The sequence below is a fragment of the Gymnogyps californianus genome, chromosome 6 (genome assembly GCF_018139145.2).
Source record: "Gymnogyps californianus isolate 813 chromosome 6, ASM1813914v2, whole genome shotgun sequence".
NCBI classification, from domain to species: domain Eukaryota; kingdom Metazoa; phylum Chordata; class Aves; order Accipitriformes; family Cathartidae; genus Gymnogyps; species Gymnogyps californianus.
This window is the reverse complement of record NC_059476.1, coordinates 22,851,695-22,873,791: the sequence shown is the minus strand read 5'-3', so window position 1 is coordinate 22,873,791 and position 22,097 is coordinate 22,851,695. Positions and strand designations below refer to the sequence as shown.

General features: G+C 48.3%; 1 protein-coding gene across 1 annotated transcript in view; it reads left to right on the top strand.

Annotated features, from left to right (window-relative positions):
* GBF1 (golgi brefeldin A resistant guanine nucleotide exchange factor 1) overlaps positions 1-18,139 on the top strand; it is a 110,702-nt gene extending 92,563 nt beyond the window's left edge. Inside the window, exons 22-40 of the mRNA XM_050898641.1 lie at positions 48-284; positions 1,215-1,308; positions 4,778-4,954; positions 5,459-5,523; positions 5,625-5,748; positions 6,341-6,412; positions 7,795-7,889; positions 8,339-8,492; positions 8,722-8,944; positions 11,202-11,365; positions 11,676-11,922; positions 12,318-12,517; positions 13,527-13,677; positions 14,054-14,184; positions 14,547-14,648; positions 15,247-15,360; positions 15,600-15,777; positions 15,986-16,123; positions 16,475-18,139. Of these exons, the coding sequence (XP_050754598.1) occupies positions 48-284; positions 1,215-1,308; positions 4,778-4,954; positions 5,459-5,523; positions 5,625-5,748; positions 6,341-6,412; positions 7,795-7,889; positions 8,339-8,492; positions 8,722-8,944; positions 11,202-11,365; positions 11,676-11,922; positions 12,318-12,517; positions 13,527-13,677; positions 14,054-14,184; positions 14,547-14,648; positions 15,247-15,360; positions 15,600-15,777; positions 15,986-16,123; positions 16,475-16,761 (2,953 nt within the window). The 3' untranslated portion in view covers positions 16,762-18,139. The remainder of the gene's footprint in view (positions 1-47; positions 285-1,214; positions 1,309-4,777; positions 4,955-5,458; positions 5,524-5,624; positions 5,749-6,340; positions 6,413-7,794; positions 7,890-8,338; positions 8,493-8,721; positions 8,945-11,201; positions 11,366-11,675; positions 11,923-12,317; positions 12,518-13,526; positions 13,678-14,053; positions 14,185-14,546; positions 14,649-15,246; positions 15,361-15,599; positions 15,778-15,985; positions 16,124-16,474) is intronic.
* Positions 18,140-22,097: the final 3,958 nt, after the last annotated feature.

Sequence of the window (22,097 nt, the reverse complement as noted above, 5' to 3'; positions counted from 1 at the left end):
TTGGCTCAGAATGAAAAATTCAACCTTTCTGCCTTCCTCCCTTGTAGAAATGATGAGATAGTGATGCCAGAAGAACAGACGGGCCTGGTGAAGGAAAACTATATCTGGAATGTCCTGCTACATCGTGGTGCCACTGATGAGGGAATATTTCTCCACGTGCCTCCCGGAAGCTATGACCATGATCTCTTCACCATGACGTGGGGGCCAACCATTGCAGCACTTTCTTATGTTTTTGACAAGAGCTTAGAAGAAACAATCATCCAGAAGGCCATCTCTGGTTTCAGGTAACTCTTGTATTCATGAAGACCCAGAAGAGTTAAAGTGTGGCCATTGTCTCTTGTTTACCTGCTAGAAACATCACAGTGAATATCAACTGTTACTTTTCCTAGCAATTGAAGAGCATTTTTTGTGACCCACGGTCCTCTAGTTTTGTTCTGTCATTTGTATTGATTCATCCCATCTTGGCCTCTCTTGGTTGCCGCTCACTGTTTGGCTTGACTGCCGTGTTGTAATAAATCAAAGTGCATGGGGTATGTATTTTTAAACTCCAACCTGGTTACATTTAAAAGACCTGCTGACACAGCTGTGCTGCTTAGAAGTGAGGGGAAAAAGTCACTCTTAACTTGCACAGTGATGCTGGCAAAATCGCTGTATATGAACAAAACCTCTCGTGTATGAGGCCATAGCTGTGGCTGAATGGGATGGGGGATTTTTTTTTTTTTTTTTTTTCTTTCCCAGATGACCAGTATTCAAAAAACTTGCTATCTGTGAGAAACTGTATTGGAACGATCTTTGGTCATGCTTACATCCAGACCAAATGATGCCTTAAGCATGGCTTTAAAGCTCTGTTAATATACTGCTATAGCCATGATCTCTTGGAAACTAGACCTTCAACGCTACTGCCAATCTCAGCAACTCTCTCTTATGTCAAGACAGGAGATGAGGTATATTGGCTCAGGTGCAAGTGGTCTGTCTGTTTAGACTCACTTCTTGGAAGTGATACTTGCATCAGCACAGACAAATATCAGGATCTGTGGATGGGGATTGAGATTATTTGAGGGATAACAGTAGACTTCTATACATCAGCATTCATTATGAGTGAGTGGAGAAGAAGGTCTAAAATGTCAACAGAGAGGCTCTCTGATTTGCTGTCCTGTAGACAGACTTGTCTGTGCTGACTTACTACATTATTTTCTGTTTTCTTCTTTCCCCAGAAAATGTGCAATGATTTCTGCTCACTATGGCCTTAGTGATGTGTTTGACAATCTCATAATTTCTCTCTGCAAGTTTACAGCCCTCAGCAGCGAGGTAAGTTTGCAAGGAGGGGAAAGAAGCATGGCTTTTAGTATATTGGAGCACTCTTCCTCTGTTAAGCAGTAATATTTGCTTATTTTAGTTATCACAGTATCTGTAGATATCTATCAGCCCCTGCCCAGAGTTTTCTGGAGGAGGCAATGAAAAGTGTGTAGTGAAGTAGGACTTCCATAGGACAGGTTCAAATATGCAAATTTCCTTCTGCTTGCTCACAAGTAGCAGTTTGTGCAGAGTAGAATGCCATGAAGTAGAAGTGTTTATTCCACCTACTTGATCTGAGGAGACTTAGATCTCCCTGTGATCAAGACAGTGATCATCCATGATCCCAAGCAAGTTTATGCATTTCAGCTATTGAATATTTAGTTATAGGGCTTATGAGGTGCCAAGAGGGACTGTTTTGTGAGCTGTTCTTCCAAAGTGTAGGGGCTGTGCATCCACCCAGCATAAAGGGGTTAGAAAAGCAAATGCTTTGAATTGTCGGTTGGTGTGTGGAGTCTGATAATAAGATGGGCTGTTAGCCCCACTTTTGGCGAGCCCTAAAGACCGTTTCCGTGGATTGTACTGTGAGAATAAATTCAAGGTACAGTGGTTGGTGTAAGCTTTTATTGCACAAATCTGTTTGTGTGTTACAGCATCAGCCTGTTTTTCCCCAAGGTGTTTGATAGACATTGTGTGGCAGACCATGCTTTATGCTAAGGAGAAGATGACAGCAACTCCTTTAAAGGGTCAGAACTTGCAAAGAATCTCACAGCATTGCTCTGAAAACCAGTGCAAGACCCACAGCGAGCAGAATAGAATTGCCACACATACAAAAAAGTGAAACAAGATCATTCAAGACTGAAAGCATGGGAGTAAAAAGGCCAAGACAGGTGACTTTTTTAAATCCCTTGAAGGGATAGCAGAAAGGGAACAGTCCTGCAAATTAATCCAGTTAATGGCATTAGGCTGCAGGGAAATGGAATTGTTTGGACTGGGTGTTTTTTATCACTTGCATTCTGGCATTGCTAGCAGTGAAAAAGTACCAGGTTGACTATTAAAAGACAAAGAAATCCCAAGTGGTGGGGTTGCTTTAGATTCTCTCTTCATCTACAGCTCACAACAGTAAAGATGAAATACTTGATCCTCTCCAGGCATACCAGACCTCAAGACTACCAATAGATAACACACGCAGAGGAATGTCTGTCATGAAACAACTGTTTGACACAGATTTACACAGTAGAAGCAACTAGACTAAGCCCTCAGAGGCACCAGCTATTGCCAGCTGCATCCCATCTAGTTGTGAGACTGGAATCTGGAGCAGTCCGAGGTCTGTGTAAATTAAGCAAGCATGTCTTTTGGTGATGACATAGAATCAGGGACTTCTGGATTTGAAGAAGGCTGTGAGTTCTTATCTTTGGCCAGATTCCAAGTACACCAATTACTTTCTGCTGTCCTAAATTCCTGTAAGGCTTGGAGACAGTAGTGGAATATGACAACTGAACAAATATTTGAGAGAGAGTCTGGTGGAACGGGAGAAGGAGGGGCTGTCTTCAGGGGCTGAGGAGACAAAACAAAGAGCAACTGTTAGAAAGCAAGGGAAGAACATCAAAGTGTCACTTAGCTGCTAGTCACTTCCCAGGTCACCATCATCCCTGGTGATCAGGCATCCTTTCCAAGTACTACAATTGCTATGCATGGCCACTTTGGTTGAAAGAAGAGGAATGGAAAGGAACATGGAGGGGGATTCAGTGATTTAAGAAGAGCGGGTGTCCCACTTCTTGATCCACAGTTAAGACTTATACTGATTCAGTGTATAAGTAGTAGCAAAACCCCTGTGTATTTTAATTTGGTGATTGTGGCTTGTTCCCACAGTGCGAAACCAGGCATATTGCTGTTTGCACTCTGAGACTTCAGTGATGTATGTATTCATGTGGTTTCCCCATAGCAACAATGGAAAAAACAAATTGGTTGCCACATTTCTGCCAGAATTCCAGACTGGCACTTCTAATGGAGTTCACCTCTAGATCAAAGACCCATTTTGATAATAGTTTTGCCAGCAGTCTGGCTGAAGCAAGAGCTAGTTTTTCTCAACTTCAGGTCTGAGATTGGAAGAGCCACATTTTCAATCCATCCTATCTCCTGTCTTGTCTCTCCTTTCTTGATGAAGGAATAAGCGTGGGTTTTGTCCACATAAGCAACAGAATGGCAAATCCCATCTCTTGTCAAAAGGAATGTTGCAGTGAGCTTAAGTAACTGCAGAAACATGCAGCATGTTACAGTATCTGATACTAGCTGACATGGTTCCTGGTTTTTTTCTTGTTTTGGCAGCATATACTTCGTTGGTTTAAATGACTTAGCACACTTCTTGTATTTTGAAAAGCTGTGGGTGCATTGATGTCCTGGTTTCGGCTGGAATAGAGTTAATTTTCTTCTTAGTAGCTGATACAGTGTGTTTTGGATTTAGTGTGAGAATAGTGTTGATAACACTCTGATGTTTTAGTTGTTGCTAAGTAGCGCTTATCCTAAGTTCAGGATTTTCAGTTTCCCATGCTCTGCCAGCAAGCAGGTGTGCAAGAAGCTGGGAGGGAGCAGAGCCGGGACAGCTGACCTGAACTAGCCAAAGGGGTATTCCATACCATGGAACGTCATGCCCAGTATATAAACGGGGGGGAGTTGGCCAGGAGGGGCGGATCGCTGGTCGGGCATCGGTCAGCAGGTGGTGAGCAATTGCATTGTGCATCACTTGTCTTTTCTTGGGTGTTATTTCTCTCTTTTTTTTGTTATATTCCTTTTCATTACAATTATTATTATATTATTATTTTCATTATTATTAGTTAGTATTATATTTTATTTTACTTTAGTTATTAAACTGCTCCTATCTCCATCCATGAGTTTTACCTTTTTTCCTGATCCTCCTCCCCATCCTACTGGGAGGGGGGAGCAGCTGCATGGTGCTTAGTTGCTGGCTGGGGTTAAACCACAGCCACAATGAGGAATTGTGATCCAGCAATTATTGGCAGAGACTGCATGTCAGGGTTCATCACTCTTACTTTGAATCTTGGGGTTAAGTAGTGGTAGGAGTAGCTCTGCAAGTCAGTAATGCTTTTGGCCATAGTTTCCTTCTCTAACTAATTGCTGCTTCCAGAGGAGATGTGGTACTTTTTGTAGAAGGTTTTGATCCTGGAATGAGTTCCCATAGCAGAATAAATTAGTGTTAGTGAGTTTTCAGCAAGCACTTTCAAAATGTTCTGTATTGTCATTCTTGGAGAGCTTATGTCTAGGTGGTTCAGTGATTCAGCTTGTATCGGGTAAGCTGTCTTGTCCTTGTTTTTCTGCAAAGTGAATATGAGCTGAGGAGTTATCCAAGCATCGTACACAGAATTGTTGTCTTTCCCGTAACCAGTTCTGAACAGTCTGCCCTAATTTGTGTTGAAAAGAAAACATCTCTTGCTGACTGATTGCCACCCCCTCTTCTTTCCTGCAGTCTATTGAGAACCTGCCCACTGTTTTTGGAAGTAATCCCAAGGCCCATATTGCAGCAAAGACTGTGTTTCACTTGGCCCATCGCCATGGTGACATTCTGCGGGAGGGCTGGAAAAACATCATGGAGGCCATGCTACAGCTTTTCCGAGCAGAGCTGCTGCCCAAGGCCATGGTGGAGGTAATAATAGCTGGCCCATGGGTAATTGAAGAGTACGCGAGTGGGAAGTTGGCTTTTCATAGAACCAGTTCAAAGAGGAGGAGAGCTCTCTTGCAAAAGCCTGGCTTTGGTAAAGTGTGTACAGAGCTACAAAGCCTGCAAAGGGTGTAGTGTTCGAGTTATGTGCAGACTCCAGCTTCTTTTGTAGAGTTTCATTTTTTTTCTCATTTTACTTTTTGTTGGATTTGAGAAATTACAGCATTCATTTTACTTGAACAGATTTTGAATATTGTGCCGAAGAGGGACATGCTTGTAGGCATGAAATTTTAGAGCACAGCATTGGTATTGCCAGATTGGGGTGACACTTTACTGAAGGGGTGAGGGGGTGAAGAGCTGGGGTTGACTGCCTACACATGGGCGGCTGGGGGTAGTGTTTCATCACTAAGTGAAACATTACGGAGTTGGGGGGGAAGGCTACAAAGAAGTAGACAATTGATCGTATACATGTTCTGGTCTGTCTTCCAGGTCGAAGACTTTGTGGATCCTAATGGCAAAATCTATCTGCAACGTGAGGAGACACCGTCTAACCGGTGAGTGGTGTAGGTGGCCCAGGCAGTCCTTTTTGTACTAAAGCTGGAGAATAATACGATTTCTTGTTTTCTTACTGATGCTGGTGTCTTCTGATTTACAGTGGTGAATCTACAGTGCTGAGTTTTGTTAGTTGGCTCACCCTCAGTGGGACGGAGCAATCTGGTATGAGAGGGCCATCTACAGAGACACAGGAGGCAAAGCGAATGGCTCTGGAATGCATAAAGGTAACATACAGGCTGTAAAAGAACCTGCTTTTGTTCGTGGTGACAGTACTATGTGGATAAGAGGCAACAGAAGCATAAATATGCATGCTTCTAGACAGTATTGCAGGTTCCAGAGGACCTGGGAATTGTAAGAAACTACAGAGGTGCGTATCTGCATTGACAGCTAAAGGGTCTTATGTGCTGTTATGCACAAATGTAGTAACACATGAAAACAGGGAAAGATTCCCCACAAGAGGCTGGGATCTGCCCTTGGTGTCACAGTCCTATAATTGAAGGCAAATTAATAAATTCTCAAATGACTAATCTTTTCCAAGACAGTGTTAAGGCGTATGGTGCCAACAAAATCTGAACCTGGGGTTTGAGCAGTGTGTGGACAGAAGCATTATCTGTTAAAATCTGTCTAGCACAGATCAGGTCTGTTAAAGGTAATTGATGTTAAAGGAGTGAACTACCTGGCAGAAGTTTTCCTCCAGGTAATTGTGTTAAAGCCACTGTCTGTATCTTTCCTGGGAACAAGCTGTGTTTCTGGAGGATCTGTTTGTATGCCTTCCCCATCCCCCAGGTGCACAGCCCTCTATTCTGTCTTTTGCAGCGATGTGATCCTGAGAAGTTGATCACAGAAAGCAAATTCCTCCAACTTGAATCACTCCAGGAGCTCATGAAGGTGAGAGAGATATTGGGCAAGGGATTGGACTGCTGATGGAACAAGTATGCTATGTATGATCACAGAAACGTGCTGTATACTTGCCTAGCTCCTCTGTCCCCAAAGGAGGTCTTGGACCTATTTGGGATGTGAAACCAGTCATTAGTTCAGCTGTTACATGTAACTTCTGTACTGGCAGCCACAATTGCTTTAGTAATAGAGGAAGATATTAAACTGTGGAATACATTCTAAAAGCCTTGAGGAGGTCATGGTAAGTGTTTGAAAATATGTGTAGCTCTGTGTAGGAGCTTAAGGTTATGCTTTTTCATCTTTCTGGTGTTCTGTGTGCCTAATGAGAGCATTCTAAAAAGCCACTTTAGAGGGAAGAGCTGTACAGAAATATTTGACTGTGTGCCCCTACGTAGTGTGGTACCTGGCTGCTGTGGGAGACATAATAAGGCTGGACTCACTAGCCTTTGGGCTAGAGAAGCTCATCTTCCTTGGGGAGCGTAGTTACTTACCTGGTTCTGGTAGTGGCTTCTCAGGCTAGTGTGGAGTTTGAGACCACTCCAGGGTGTGGAACAAATCTGGCTGCTGCTCACCATTTCCAAAAGCAAATAGTGCAGTGCAACCCTTGCAGGGATGCTGTGTGGGCTGGCAGTGTGTGTTGCCTAATTCCATGACTCCTTAAAATGCAAGTGCCTTTCCTTCAGGCTGCTGTAATTGCAATTCACTGGCTTCATCAATAGGGCGCATGACACTATTGAGACTTGGGCTAAAACAAAGGAAAGGTTTATTTATCAAGGCTTGCTGCAGAGGTTCAGAAGAATAGGTATTGAGTTTCAAAATAAAGATGGTAAATGAGTAAACCCCAAAGAACAATACTTAAAACAGCTAAAGCAGAAGTTGCTGTTTGGATCACACAGACCACTATGTTGCTGGCCTACATGGAGAAGTGGTGACTCAGTTTTTATGTGCCACCTCTGTTCCAGGGGAACATTTTGCTCTTACCCCTATTATGTCAGGAATTCTCCCTTCATATGCAAGCTGATGGCTTGAGAGGAATAGTTGCAGTATTTGTAGTCATTCCTAGGTATGTCTGCCTTTTCTGTGCTTCACATATTCTTAGCAAGAAGCTGCTGGCTTTCAGAATTCCTCTCCATTTGAGAGACTTTGTCAGAGTTTACCATCTTCTAAGTTCATATTGCATCTTCCATAATAAAAAAAAAATAGAATTTTCCATATATTTAGCTTGGCCTCTATCCAATGCATTTTTCATAGACTATGCATGACCTCACCGGACAGCAGTTTTGCCCAGACTCAAAGCATTCTGTTGGTCCTCACTTGTTGGTCCCCCAGTCTGGGGGGGCTTGTGATTCACAAACACTTCCTGGGTTTTCTAGGCTCTAATCTCTGTGACTCCTGATGAGGAGACATATGATGAAGAGGATGCTGCCTTCTGCTTGGAGATGCTTCTGAGGATTGTGCTAGAGAATAGGTATGACCTTGAAATACATGCAGATTCACTGTAAATGTCCCTGCTTTACTGCAGCTGCTGCCTGGGTCCAGGGAATGAGTTCCTTGTGCTTGATTTGCCAGCTGAAGCAGCATGTGGCTGTAATTTCAGGGCTTAGCAATTCCGCTCTAGCATGTGCAGACAGAGGGGCTATTCGCCCATGAATTATTGCTTGATATCATGAGATTTGGAGAACATAAACTAAACTCTGGAGGGAGAATTCTCCCATCTAATTGCTTTGCAAGTAATGAAGTAAATAAGAAATTTGACGGCTTTGTTGTTTCTGTGTGTCTGTTCTTATATCTCCCGGCTGGAGTTTTTCATTGAAATGAAGAAATACTGGGTTGTCTGGAGTTCTGGGAGAGGTAGCTGGACTCCTCTTGACTCATCTCCTTTCATCCTACCCTTTCCCCCCTCCTTGTTCTGGCTAGGGACCGTGTGACCTGTGTCTGGCAAACTGTCCGAGACCACCTCTATCATCTCTGTGTTCATGCGATGGAGTTCTGCTTCTTGGTGGAGAGGGCAGTGGTGGGGCTGCTGAGACTGGCAATTCGGCTCCTTCGTCGGGAAGAAATCAGTGCACAGGTAAGGGATTTTTGAAAGTCAGTTACTGGGGTTTTGTGGCTACACCTGGCAACACAGGAAACCAATTGCTGTTGGATGGACTCACATTTAACCTGTCTGTGCTGCAGGTAACAACAAACAGCAGTTGTAAGTAGCTCTAAATAAATGAAGGGGGGAGGGGACACACACTTTGCTGGAGAATGGAGTGTAAATAATAGGGTCTGTTATTCTTGTCTCCTTCTCTGGCCAGGTTCTCCTCTCATTACGTATCCTGCTCATGATGAAGCCAAATGTGCTGTCCAGAGTTAGCCATGAGGTTGCCTACGGCCTTCATGAACTCCTGAAGACCAATGCTGCCAACATTCACTCCGGGGATGACTGGTACACGCTCTTCACCCTCCTGGAGTGTATTGGGTCTGGGGTGAAGCCGCCTGCAGCCCTGCAGGTTACAGCAAGGGCAGATAATGACACAGGTAAGACAGGCCAGCTTTTGCTAGGAAATCTGATGCCTGCCTGCCAGATAAGCAGCTGCTTCCTCAAGCTTTTCAATTAGCAAAGGGGACTGCAAGAAAACAAAGCTGATATTAAACTACATTAGCAAGATTAAAGACCAGCACCTGCTGTTCACTCCTACCCCATGGTCTGTCCCTGTCTCTGCTCTGCCATCTCTTCCTACTCCGTGAGCAGCAGTCCAGGTGCTAGTCCCTGGGGTAGCAGTGGGAGGAAAACTGATATCAGTTGTAGCAGCTGTAGAAGGTCTTTGCTCTACCCAAGGAGCATTTTCTGCTGGTTGTGGTCTGGTGCCTTGGGTAATATGGCCTTAATCTCTCATCTGGGTGTGTAATGTAAACCCAGCTGTTGTTTCTGTCATACTTGCTTCTTTTGTGGGACTGACTCCTTTCTGTCCCCATTTTAAGGATCTCATAAAGGGAGTTGTTCTTTAAAATTCTATTTCTGAATCCATTTGTGTTCAGAGTGCCTGAACCATTCCCACAAGACCAACCCACTATTTCCCACTTCTCTTGACTGTGTTAGAAAGACGGTCTTTTCAGCAAACGGTTCCTGTTTAGCTTTAGCCAGCTGGCAATGTATTTGAGGCTGACAGCTTCAGACTTTTAAAGCAAACAGCAAGAAAAGACTTTTCCAGAAGCCTTTGTTCTCCTCTTTGCTTTTCTAGAACTTCCTTGCTAGGTCCTGATGCTTTGTGCTAGACAGATGGGAGAAACCTGATTTTGCAAAACCCTTATGGCCTTTGCCTTCTGGGCTAATGCTGGGCTGTCTTCTCCCATCTCTTTTTTTTTTACTGCTTCTGTCTTTGCTGATTGAGCAAACTGCTTGACTGTGGCACCTTGCACATCAGAAAATCAGTTCTCTTTACCTCCTTTTGAAAATGTTTGGTGCACTGTGTTCACAGCAAGTCTGTCTCTCTGCTGGTGAGTTTCTAGATAATGTTAAGTGATGGAGAGAATGAATTTTTGCTTCTAAATAACATCATATCAGTAGCTTTTCACCCTTGCAAAGATTTCTGTGCTTGGGACATGTGAAATTTAAGGTTATCCTAAACCTTCCCCTACCAGGGAAGGTAGATCTGACAGGTGTGGAACATGCTAATGTAGATTGCTATTCATGAGAGAGACTTTACCAGTATTAGTGTGGATCTGAGTGATCCCAGAGGCCCTCTGTGAGTCACGTCATTCTATGTTGTGCTTTTGGAGTTGTCTTGGCTGAACCTAGCACCTCCAGTAGTTCTTAAAGCGTGTGGTACATCTGATTCTTCCTCCAGGGTCAAAGCATTGGACTTCCTGCCCTTTTTAAATCCACCATCAGGCTGACAAGTGACATAGCAGAGGATGGAAAGCCCCTTCCCTCTGAAGGGGTGCTGTGGTTTAACCCAGCCAGCAACTAAGCACCACACAGCCACTCGCTCACTCCCCCTCCAGTGAGATGGGGAAGAGAATCAGAAGAGTAAAAGTGAGAAAACTCGTGGGTTGAGATAAAGACAGTTTAATAAGTAAAGCAAAAGCCGCGCACACAAACCAAGCAAAACAAGGAATTCATTCACTACTTCCCATGGGCAGGCAGGTGTTCAGCCATCTCCAGGAAAGCAGGGCTCCATCACGCCTAACGGTTACTTGGGAAGACAAATGCCATCGCTCCAAACATCCCCCCCTTCCTCCTCCTTCCCCCAGCTTTCTATGCTGAGCATGATGTGATATGGTATGGAATATCCCTTTGGTCAGTTGGGGTCAGCTGTCCCGGCTGAGTCCCCCCTCCCAACTTCTTGTGCACCCCCAGCCTCCTCGGTGGTGGGGTGGTGTGAGAGGCAGAAAAGGCCTTGACTGTGTAAGCACTGCTCAGCAGTAACTAAAACATCCCTGTATCATCAACACTGTTTTCAGCACAAATCCAAAACATAGCCCCATACTAGCTACTGTGAAGAAAGTTAACTCTATCCCAGCCAAAACCAGCACAAGGGGAACACTAAACACACCTACAGGTGAGAAACAGTTTCAAAGATCTGTGTTTCCTGCTGTCTCCTGTGCATGCTCCTGTCATAGTTGTTCTTCCTCTCACAGGAGGAAAGGCCTGGCCCAGTTTCTTCCCAGGCTCACTGGTGGTTCCTAGCTGATGCTGATCTGACTAACCTGGATTGCTTCTCCCTTATCCACAGCTACTCTTCCAAGTTCTTGATTTGGCTTTGATCTAAAACCCATGCCTTTTGTCTTGAAGGTGCTCAGTCAGACAGCGAGGTCTCTTCTTCCTATCATCCAAGTGACATGAGCCTGGACCGTGGCTACACCTCTGATTCGGAGGTGTACACAGACCATGGGAAGCCAGGCAAGATGCATCGCTCGGTGACAGATGTGGATGTCGTGAACAGTGGCTGGCTAGTGGTGAGTAGCCAATGGGCTTCTGGTGCCTGAAGAAGACTACTCCTAGCATGGTTGTGGGCAGAGGGTGTGGTAGGGAGAGAAAGAATAAGATAGTAGAAAAGAGAGCTAAGATGAGCTGACAGTGTAAAGGGAGGATGGGGAAGAGATGCAGATGGAGAGGAGAAAGCTTGGAGGCAAATGAGGAAGAAAGGGAAATGGATCCTACAGAAACATTAGCTGTTGGCTTCAGAAGAAAGGCCCTTTCAGCGTGTGCATGAGGTGCTGCTTGCTATGCTACCCTCTCCTGCTACCCTCTTGCTGTGCCCTGCAGGTGGGGAAAGATGACATCGACACCTCCAGATCCACTGCTGGGCTCAGCAGGCTGGGGCCATCCCCTCTTGTCAACCAGTACAGCCTGACTGTGGGGCTGGATTTGGGCCCACACGACACAAAGTCTCTCATGAAGTGTGTAGAGTCCCTGTCCTTCATCGTGCGAGATGCTGCACACGTTACACCTGAGAACTTCGAGCTCTGTGTCAAAACCATCCGCATCTTTGTAGAGGCGAGCTTGAATGGGGGTAAGATGGCCCTTGGTTTGACAATCAGTATTGGGCTCGGGGTGGCCAGTCAGCAAGAAGTGTGAAGTATACTGTCAGGGAATGAGTCCCCAACCCCCAGAAAATGGTCTGCTGTGAGAAAAATGTCCTGGCTCCTGCTGGCAGTAGGGACCTTATTCTTATCCCTCTCTCTGGGATGGAGGGGAGGCCTGGAGGTGATGTGGAGGTAGCAGTATCAGCTGTTGCTGAAGGCTCGTACTGAGGGGTGCTGGGTACCTCTTCAAGCGGGTAGTTGTCATTTCACAGGACAGGGCCCTCCGCTGGGGATATCGAAAGGTGGCTGCTTTGTGTGTTGAAAGGCAGAAAATTTTGTGGTCGAATGTGTATATGGTATGTTGCTGCCTTTCACTTTCTAGGCTACAAGTCCCAGGAGAAGAGGGGGAAGAGCCACAGGTATGACAGTAAATCCAGTCGGTTAAAAAAAAAGCCAAAGGAGAGCTCCACACGGCGATCACGGGTCTTGAGCCAGCACCAGGCGCACACACACAGTGATGAGGACGAGGATGAGAGCATCCCTGCCAGCTACCACACTGTGTCTTTACAGGTTAGTCAGGACGTAAGTATAGCAAGGATTTCCTCCTCTCCTTTCCCATACTCAGGGCCTTGCTAGGGAGTCACTGGGATTCTTCATGGGGTGAGGGGGGGGCTGCATCCTGGGTTAGTGGGCACTGGATGGCAGAGAGTGGCTCTGGTGGCCGTGTGTTGTTCTGCAGTGAAAGAGGAAGACTGCAATTTGGACAGGCAAAAGCAGAATAGTAGTGGAGAGAGAAATCCTCTGAAAAGCAAGGAGGGTGGGGTCTGGAGCTGTGAGTCACTATAGTAGGTAAGATGGATGTGGATCATTTGGAGGCATGAGGTTCATGTAGGATTAGTGGGGAGTCTGACAGGGCATCTGAGCTTGTGGAGAGGGGAAAGCCCTGTGGGCTGAGGCACTGGGGTTTCGAGTACAGGGGACTGGGATGAGGGAGTCATTTCTCTCTCCAGCTGGTACTTCAAAGGTGTGAAGGCACGGGCCTGCCGACTGCCAGGATGTTGGGCCTCAGTTCAGTAGTAAAGTGACTAGAATGCTGTCATTTGCCCGTACAGAGCTGTTCTGAGGGACCTTTGCATGTGCTTCGTGCTTTTTTTGTTTGTTTTTTTGTTGTTGTTGTTGTTTTGTTTGTTTTGTTGGTTTGGGGTTTTTTTGAAGTTGCAGAGAGTTGTCCCTGGACAGCATAGCTGAATCACTGGGTTTCTCCCTCTGCCTGGGAGGGTCAATGCTCTGTGCCAGGAAAGGCTCCATTCTTTCTCCTAGTAGGATTGGGATGCTGTTCCTTGAAGATGGGATTGACATGGCTACTGACCTGACACAAATCTTGCTGAAGATGCCTGGCACTTGACCACTTAGGGAGGGCACAGACAGCAGGGCCTGACACCATCTCCATAGCTATACATGGTTATGTACATACAGGAAGTAGGCTTGAGTAGCTGTGAGCCTTTTAGCATTGGTTTGGGAAGAGCAGAGACCAGGGTTGCTTCAAAAATGTGAGTCCTGTGTGTTGCTTAATGTGGTGCTTGACTTGCAGCTCCTGGACCTCATGCACACCTTGCACACGCGAGCGGCCACCATCTACAGCTCCTGGGCAGAGGAGCAACGCCATCTAGAGACAGCAGGGAGGAAAATCGAAGCAGATTCCCGAACACTGTGGTCCAACTGCTGGTGTCCTTTGCTACAGGGTAAAGCTGTCCTCTTGTGATGAGAGTGAGCAGAGACACTTCCAAAATAATGGCAGCACTCAGGAAAGTTGAGGAGCCAAGAACTAACTGCAGAAAGCAGGCGGAGGTTGTTTTTAGGGTCTGCTGTAATTGAAAAAGAACTTGGATCAGATCTGGAAAGGTATCTTTAGCATGAGTTAGTTGCCAGCTTGCTTCTGCTCCTGACAGTAGATTCCCAGTCTGTGGCCTGAACTAGTATAATCCTTTTTCTTTTTTTTTCTTTTTTTTTTTTCCCCCCAGAGAGTGTTTGATCTTCATTAGACTTTTCACCCTACACTGGGGAAGTAGGGATGTGACACTTTACCTGTGAGCTTTGCCCTGAATCCCTCTTTTGCAGGTATTGCCTGGCTGTGCTGTGATGCCCGACGCCAGGTACGGATGCAAGCACTCACTTACTTGCAGCGGGCCCTCCTGGTACATGACCTGCAGGCCCTGGATGCCCTGGAATGGGAGTCCTGCTTCAACAAGGTAACCTCCTGACTGGGCTGGGCATGTAGGCAGGACAGCATTGTCATGAAGAGCAAAGTTGTGTGCGGGAATGGCAGAATGGCGTCCTACTTCAGCACCATTTTCTTGAGCAGCTTATTCACCACAACAGACAAGGCATTCCCTACTCTGATCCTGTGAAAAGTTCCTCTCTGCTTAGGCTTCTGACAGAGCCTCTTGGGGTATTGAAATGAATCCACTCATTTCCACTTCCCATTGCTTCTCCCATGCTCTCTGCCTAGAAGCCACCAGTCCCAAAAGCCAGCTCCTTCCTCTAAGGCTGTCTATGCAAATCTCATCAGTCATTTTTCAGCTCTGAAATATCCGTGTGTCTGATCCAACAGGTGCTGTTCCCTCTGCTAACCAAACTACTAGAGAACATCAGCCCAGCTGACGTTGGTGGGATGGAAGAAACTAGGATGAGAGCCTCAACACTGCTCTCCAAGGTGAGCATGCTTCCGCTGCCTGAAAGCTCATGGGAAACCATGTGCCTCAAGAAAACCAAACTGTTTGCTGTACTAGCTTCTCAGCATCTCTGATCTGGATAGTTGTCAGTTTGCTAGTTTGACTGTCTTCAGTGCTGAGCTTCTCCACCACCTTCTGCTATTGGAACATGCCTCCCTTCCAGAACTGTCTCCATGATCCTGGCCTTCGGAAAAGTTGTCAGGAAGGAGTTTGTGACTTTATGAAGGATGGAGAGAGAAGTATTTCACGTGACATTAGTTGAAGACAGTCTGTTCTAGTGGTGAAATGATGCATGTCACAAGCTGATAGTACTGACCTAAGGCAGAGAGTCTGGAAGGGCTGGAAGACATGGTGATGCAGACTGCAGTGGCCTCATGCAAAGGAGACAGGATGCACTCCACTCCTCTACATACACAGCTCAGAAGAGTGGAGGCCTCTGGCGTCCTCAGGCTGGGCCTGTGCATGCTCCCAGCCTGCCACAAAGAGGGGGAATTCCAGATTTGCAAGACTGGCTTGTCAAGCTATGAGCAGCAGCCCTGATACTACTTGTTGACAGTAGTTGTGATTTTTTTTTTCTAGGTGTTCCTACAGCATCTCTCCCCACTGCTCTCACTGACCACCTTTGCTGCCCTGTGGCTGACAATCCTGGACTTTATGGACAAATACATGTATGCTGGCTCCAGTGACTTACTGGTAAGGTGCTGAAAGTGATGCTGCAGTGCTTTGAACAACCATTCATTGGTTTTAACCTTCTAAAATTGAAAGGTGGTTTGGTTTGGGGTTTTTTTTAACCTTTTAATCTTTGCAGAACCATTTTGTTCCATGTCTCTCCCCTTGGCCTCTGTTTCCAGGGCAGCCCATCAGCTGTTGTGAGCTTTTGTTCATTGCTATATGTCCATTCTCTGTGTCCTGAGGAGTATCTCTGATTACAGCTGGAGGCCATCCCAGAGTCTCTGAAGAATATGCTGCTTGTAATGGATACGGCTGGGATATTCCACAGTGCTGACTCACGGACAGGATACTCAGATCTCTGGGAGATCACCTGGGAGCGGATTGACTGTTTCTTACCTAGGCTGCGGGATGAGCTCTTCAAACAGACAGTCATCCAAGGTACGAGGGGCTGAGAAACCTTAAGAAAACAGGTCTTGGACCCAGTGCTTGCACCTTGTCCAGTACCCAGCTGCCATAGTGCCTGGATGCTGACGAAATGATAGGTGCAGGAGGCTGTGGGAGCTTGGCACAAGGAAGGCAAACTGAGGGTGGGCAAAAGGAGTGAGCACACTGGTGTGTGGGCTCACTGCTTGTTTTGTTTTCCTAGATCCTGTCCCCAGCATACCAATGGAGCAGCAGCATCAGAAATCAATAGTGTCTGCCCTGCCCCCTTCTCCTGCAGGGGATGTGAGACCAGTCACCCACCTGGCTCCTTTGGAGAAGCCCTGTGAACCGGGTGCCAGTGGTGAGTCCCATTTTCTTCTTTCTGGAATTATCTTCCCAGCACAGTGGTGTGGATCTGCTTTTCCTTGGTTTAGCGTGATCTACAGTGACCAGGCCTCTGGTGTTGTGGAACTGTTGTGCTTCCAAATGAATAGGTTGTGGCCTTCTTGCTGAGGTTATTGGGGTGGGCAGAGGTTGGGGCAGAATGCCTGTGAATTGGCACCTGCTCCTCAGGGCCTCGTATGAAGGTATGTGGAAGAGGCAAGTCTGAAAAGGCCCTTGAGTTGATCTTCAGCCTTGCTTAGCTTTGAGCTGAAAGGTGATTTTTGTCAGGGCCTGTGTAAGGATGTATTTTGTCTCTTCCTTTTTCCAGAGTCTGAGAGAGCCACTGCATCTGCCTCACCCACCATCAGCACCTCTGCCTCTCCTTCTTTCCCAGCATCAGCTCCAACAAAGACAAGCCCCGTTACAGACATACCTCCTACGACAGCACAGCCGCCACTCATCCTGCAGCCTCTTGCCTCTCCCCTGCAGGTTGGGGTGCCACCTATGACTCTGCCAATCATTCTCAACCCAGCTCTAATTGAGGCCACCTCTCCTGTTCCCCTCTTAGCTACTCCACGGCCCACTGACCCCATGACAACCTCTGAAGTCAATTAGTTTGAGGGTGTCTGAGAACTGTCTGCTGAGGAAGCTCTGTGGGTGGAGGATGCTGGCCAAATGTTCTCTGGTAGCGGGCATGTTTGTTTTAGAAGATGATGCTAACCCGAGCAGAAGGGCTGCTGCCGCAGTCCCCCTGGAGCACATCACGTTCTGCTCCCTTCTTGTGGCAACCACCTAGAAATCCACCTAGAAATCCCTGTCTTCTTGGAGGGGTGCCTGGTTCCACTGACCAGTCTCCTTCCTGCCTTCACAGTCTCAGGGGCCAGGCAATGCCAGCACCCAGCAGCCTGGGACCAAGCTGCCACCAGTTCATCTGGTGAAGAGGGAAAACTCTGATGTCACAGCAGAGGGGGGCTGCAGTACAGGATTGCCTCTCAGATTATTCAGTCTGGTCCCTGGACAATTCCCCAGCCATTCCCTAGCTTTCCTGCCCATGCTTCTGGTCGCACTGCTTTGTTTGGGCTCTGGGCACGCCTGGGTTCAACAGGTTGAGAATTTTGTGTAGAAATGCGGATTGCTTACAGTGCAGCTCCCAGCTTGCTACGTAGGGCTTCTTGTCTGCTGTAGCCACATGCTTTCCTTCTGCAACATGGATCAGCAATCCCCATGCCAGATAGGAAGCAGGGGAGCCTCATAGGGGCAGCACTGCTTTCCTCCCTCCTCCTGTAAATGTAATCAGGCTTTCTGGTTGGAGGGAGCAAATTCAGAAGGCTCTGCCTAGTTGAGCAGATGAGAAGGAAATGCAGAGTCCTGTGAGCTGAGAGCAGAGCACCATGGCAATCTCTCAAACAGCGCTTGGGGAGCCACTCCCCCGGGGTGCACAGCAGTGCTGTGTCGTCCACCACTCACTACGTTGGCCTCTTAGTGTTCAGCCCCATTCCTTAGAAGAACATCCTCTTCAGCTAGAGAAGATGTGGGGATCTGTGGCACCTGCTGACAGCTGCCCAGCAAGTCTGCTGTGCTTTCTCTTGGAAGCTCTGCAGAGGTTGCACCCTTCTGCATCTTCTGGTTGTTGGGAGCCCACCACCTTCTCCACCTAGAACGCCCCTGCAGCTGAGGCCCTGGTAGTCATTCTTGTGCTTCTGCCTTGCAGCAAGGATGTCCTCCTCTTCCACCCCCTTACGCCCAGAACAGAGCCGGCTGCCTGGCAAGCGCTGCAATCTCCGTTCTTCCTCCTCTCTCGATTAGTTGGCTAAATTCTCAATATTATCAATCTCTGAAATCCCACTGGCGACTGGGCGGGGCATGGGTGGGACTCCAACCCAGTGTATACTGTACTGAGAGGAACCTACAGTTGGGGTGGGAGTACAACCAGTGTACATATAGAGTAAATGGCTACAAATCCAATGGACTTTTTACAGTGTAATAAATACATCCTGTAAATGAGTGGTCCAGTGTTGCACTCCTTTTCTGTTGTGGTTCTGCAGCTCAGAGCTTTGAGAAGAGAGGATTTTGGTTGTCAAGGTGCTGTGCCCGGCTGCCAGCCCCCTGGCTCCATGTACCAGGATCCTCCAACAGTGTGCTCCGTCTGCGGGGAGCACAGAGGGACTTGCCCTAACAAATGGCCAGCTTGTGAGGGGGCTGCAGTGGAGGCTGGCCATCAAGGGGCTAAGTAGAAATGATTCCCATCATGGGTAAAGCGGAGCAGTAACAGCTAGATTGCTCTTGCTTCTGGCAACAGTTTAGTGTCGGCTGTAAAATTTCTGGTGTTACGTTGGTGTGTGCTCATGCACCGCCAGGACTGAGGGCAGAGACTAGGGCTGAGGAGCAGGTGCCCTGCGGCATCTCGGCACGCAGCCAGAACACAGACCTCAGTGACAACCTGGCTGACTTTGGAGAAGGGAGCATTTTCTGTCTGATGAGGAAGAAATCCTTGTTTCCACTGACAGGACTTGGACTTGGAGAGGGCATGAGAGATCCTGGGCTCTTCCAGGGCTAATGCTTGCCGTGCATATGGATAACCACACATAACTTCCCTCCTGATATTTTCTACTTTGTCTTGTGGCAAGATGCACGCAATGCCACAGTGTCCTCAGAGCTGCGTGAGACACCAGTGCCTTCCCTGTTGCAAGGATTCCAAGAGACTCCTACGGGCTTGATAAGGGGTTTAAAAACTTGGAGTTTGTTTGAATTGCGTGAGCAAAGGTCTAAATATTGCTTAATGGAAGAGTAATGCACGTACTAGGAAAGTCCCACTAATAAATCCTGGTTCCCTTCCCCCATTTCCACCATTCCTGGAATATTTTCACTGCTGCAGCCTTCTCTTCCTCACCCTCCACTGCTTCCAGATTGTGTCCTTCCAGCCCTTAGATGTTTTCATTCATGTATTTGAATCCTGTGCTACCCATGGCCCTTCTGTATCCAGCCTGCCTCTCTGTCCTGTATTTCCGAGCCTTCACTTCTATTTACAGCTCTGTTTTTCAGAGCTGTCTCCAAAATGCTCACTGAAACCTTTAGATTATTAACTCTTTGTAAACCATTGCTCAATTGTCAAGTGCCTTGATGTCAGCACTACTGCCCTCTGATCCCCGGACAGTCCTTTGACTTCTTGGAGTGGTGTCAGCTAATGGCAAAGCCCAGTTTTTCCCACTGCCTTCAGACAGTTGTTTGGGGGATGCCATGTTTTAAACTGTGTTTGCAAACCCAGTTTCTACTGAGAGCATTACATCTTAATTCAGACAATGGCGGTGCAAAGCAAAAGCCACCCGAGGAAACTGCAGGAAGCAGGACTGGAATGGAAAGAATGTCAGCTGGAAAGACAGAATTGCACTTTAAACAGTTTTCACTAGACTGTAAATAGGAATGGACTGGAAAACCAGAAAAAATTTCTTTGAATGTTGTTTGAATTTTGCAATAACCGAGGTTTCATGTGTTACAGAGAAAGTGTTTGAACCGAAAGGAGATCAGAATCAACTGACAGGTAGCATGTGCTGTGATATGTATTTTTATCAATAAGTCTCTTGAACTCTATTTGTAACTTAAATTACATAAAAGACAGTCATACTACCAGCAGCTGTTGGCGAGGAGTGGTGTTCACAACACTAGCCTTTGGGTTTGTCCCAGCATATACTTTTTCTAGTCTTGGACTTCTTTCTCGTTTTTACAGATCTGACTCACTGTTTTCCAGAGGAGGCTGGACAGACATCACTGTAGTTTGGATTTATGTACCTCTTCTGTTCCCATTTACATCAAGAACTTCAACTGCTGAAACAGAATAGAAATAAGTATTGGGATTTAGCGTGTGTCAATAGGATGTGTTATTGTGGAGCTGGTGTTTTCCTCGTAGGTATGAAGCTTCCTAGTGGGAGAAAGCCCTATGGAAAGATAAGCCCGTGCTGTAAAACATAAATTTGGCACTGAAACTTGTGAAACTGAAGCAATGCTACTTTTAGATTCAATTTTTAAATTGAATCTGAGCATACTCAGAAGACCTGGTCCGTAGGAAAGATTTCTATGAAGTATCTTCTACCTGTGAGCTGGCTTTTTTTGAAGTTACCCTCACTCCTAGAAATGCCAGCTGTTGAATTCCTCTGGAAAAATGCGGAGCTGCGTGGAGCTGGGCCTAAAGTATCCTGAAACCACAGTGCCCCGCTCCTTCGCCCCACCTGCGCGGAAGGCAGCCCGGTGGGGTTTGTACCGCTTGCCCCGTGGCCCAGGAGCAATCTGAGCCCCGCCAAGGCTGCTGGAGGCGGCAGCAGCTGCGCCGCTGGCCCGGCGCCCGCCGCGCTGGCCGGCATTGTTCCCACCGCCGTCTGTCTGTGCGGCCGTGGGGGCTGCCGGGAGAGGGAGGGCCAGGCCTGCTGTCTGCCAGTGGACAGAAATGCAGCGGGCAGCTTTGGGAGCGCAACCGGCTCAGGAGCAAAGTTCTGGAGTGCAACTCCTGCAGCGAAAGGTTGGGGAACTGATGTGCTGAACAGCAAGGAGAGACCCTGGGCCTGTGAGGAGGCTACCTGGAGTGCAATTCAACGTGTAGGAAGATGAGATTCCCCTGAGACTACAAGTCCCAGTATGCAATACTACTACTCCAGTTGCATAACCTGCACCCTGGCCCGGGGGGAGGTGGTGGGCAGCTGGAGCTCCTCTCCCACGCAGGCCAGGGCAGGTGCTGTTCCCAAGCAGCTCCTCTCTGCAAAAGGCAGCGGGAAGGTGCAGGCTTCATGAGCACCAGTCGCTTCGGGGCCCAAGGGGTGCATGCACCCTTTGGCTACACCGGATGTTTTGGGACTTGCAAACACATGCCCACAAGCAGCCGCGAGGTCGGAGGGTGGCTTATTGCTGAGTTACCGATAGGGAAATGGGGCTGCCGTGGCCTTGCCTTAGCCCAGCTGCTCTGCTAGGGGAAGTCATGCTTCCTCTTCTCAAGTTTTCCATGTAAGAAAAATTGAAGTTTCTCTGGACAGCAGGGTTGGTGGGTGGCTGCTAAACTTAATCCCTAGTTGAGCCATTTGTAGAAGGTGTCTGGGAAAGGTCAGGCTAACTGGGTCGGGATGGTGCGTGCGGGCAGCGAAGTGTAGTGTGCGAGGCAGCCGAGGTGTCGCTAGCCAGTTAGGGGGAGTGCAAATCAGTCAACACGGGCACAAACTGAGCCTTGTCCTCAGGAGGGAAGGCTGAGCCCGTGTTAACCCTCTTCCCACGAGGAAGAAGAGGGGACTGAGTAAGGTCTTCTGTGCCTGGCTGTTACCTGGCGCCGTACCTCCTGCCTCACCCCTGCACTGAGACAGTGCCCTTTGGGCTACGCTTGCTGGAGGAGCCCACAGCCTCGTGGACATGGGCACGGGGATGGCGTTTGGGGCAAAGAGCGCATCATCGGGGGCGGGGAGCGAGTCCCCAGCGCCCTGCAGCCAGCTGCTGCTCTCCGATTCAGCCTTGGCAAAGGGGTGTTTGCTGCTGGGCGGTGCCCTGCCGCCCCCTCCGCGCTGTTTTGGCCGAGCAGGAGCCTGTCCCTCCACGCCGGCTGCGTCCCGCAGAGGACGAGGCACAGCAGACCGCGCTCTCGGGCTTGGTCGGGCTGCTTGCCCCGCGGACCCGCGCGTTAGCGGCTCCCTGCAACCCCCGCTCCCTGCCTGCCGGCTGCCTCCCCTAGCTCCGCCCGGCCCGGGGTGCCGGCGCATCCCTCCGGGCCGGCAGCGCGGCCGCCACGTGGCGCCCGGGGCCGCGCCGGGCCCGCCCCGCTCCCCGCTCCCGGCCGGACGGGGCGGGCCCTGCCCGCCGAGCGGGACCCGCGCTGCCCGCGGGGCGGGGCCGGCCTGGGCTGTCCCGGCCCGGCCCGGCTCGGCTCGGCTCGGCTCGGCTCCGCACGGCCGGACCTCGCTCCGCCCGCCCGGCCCCGGCCC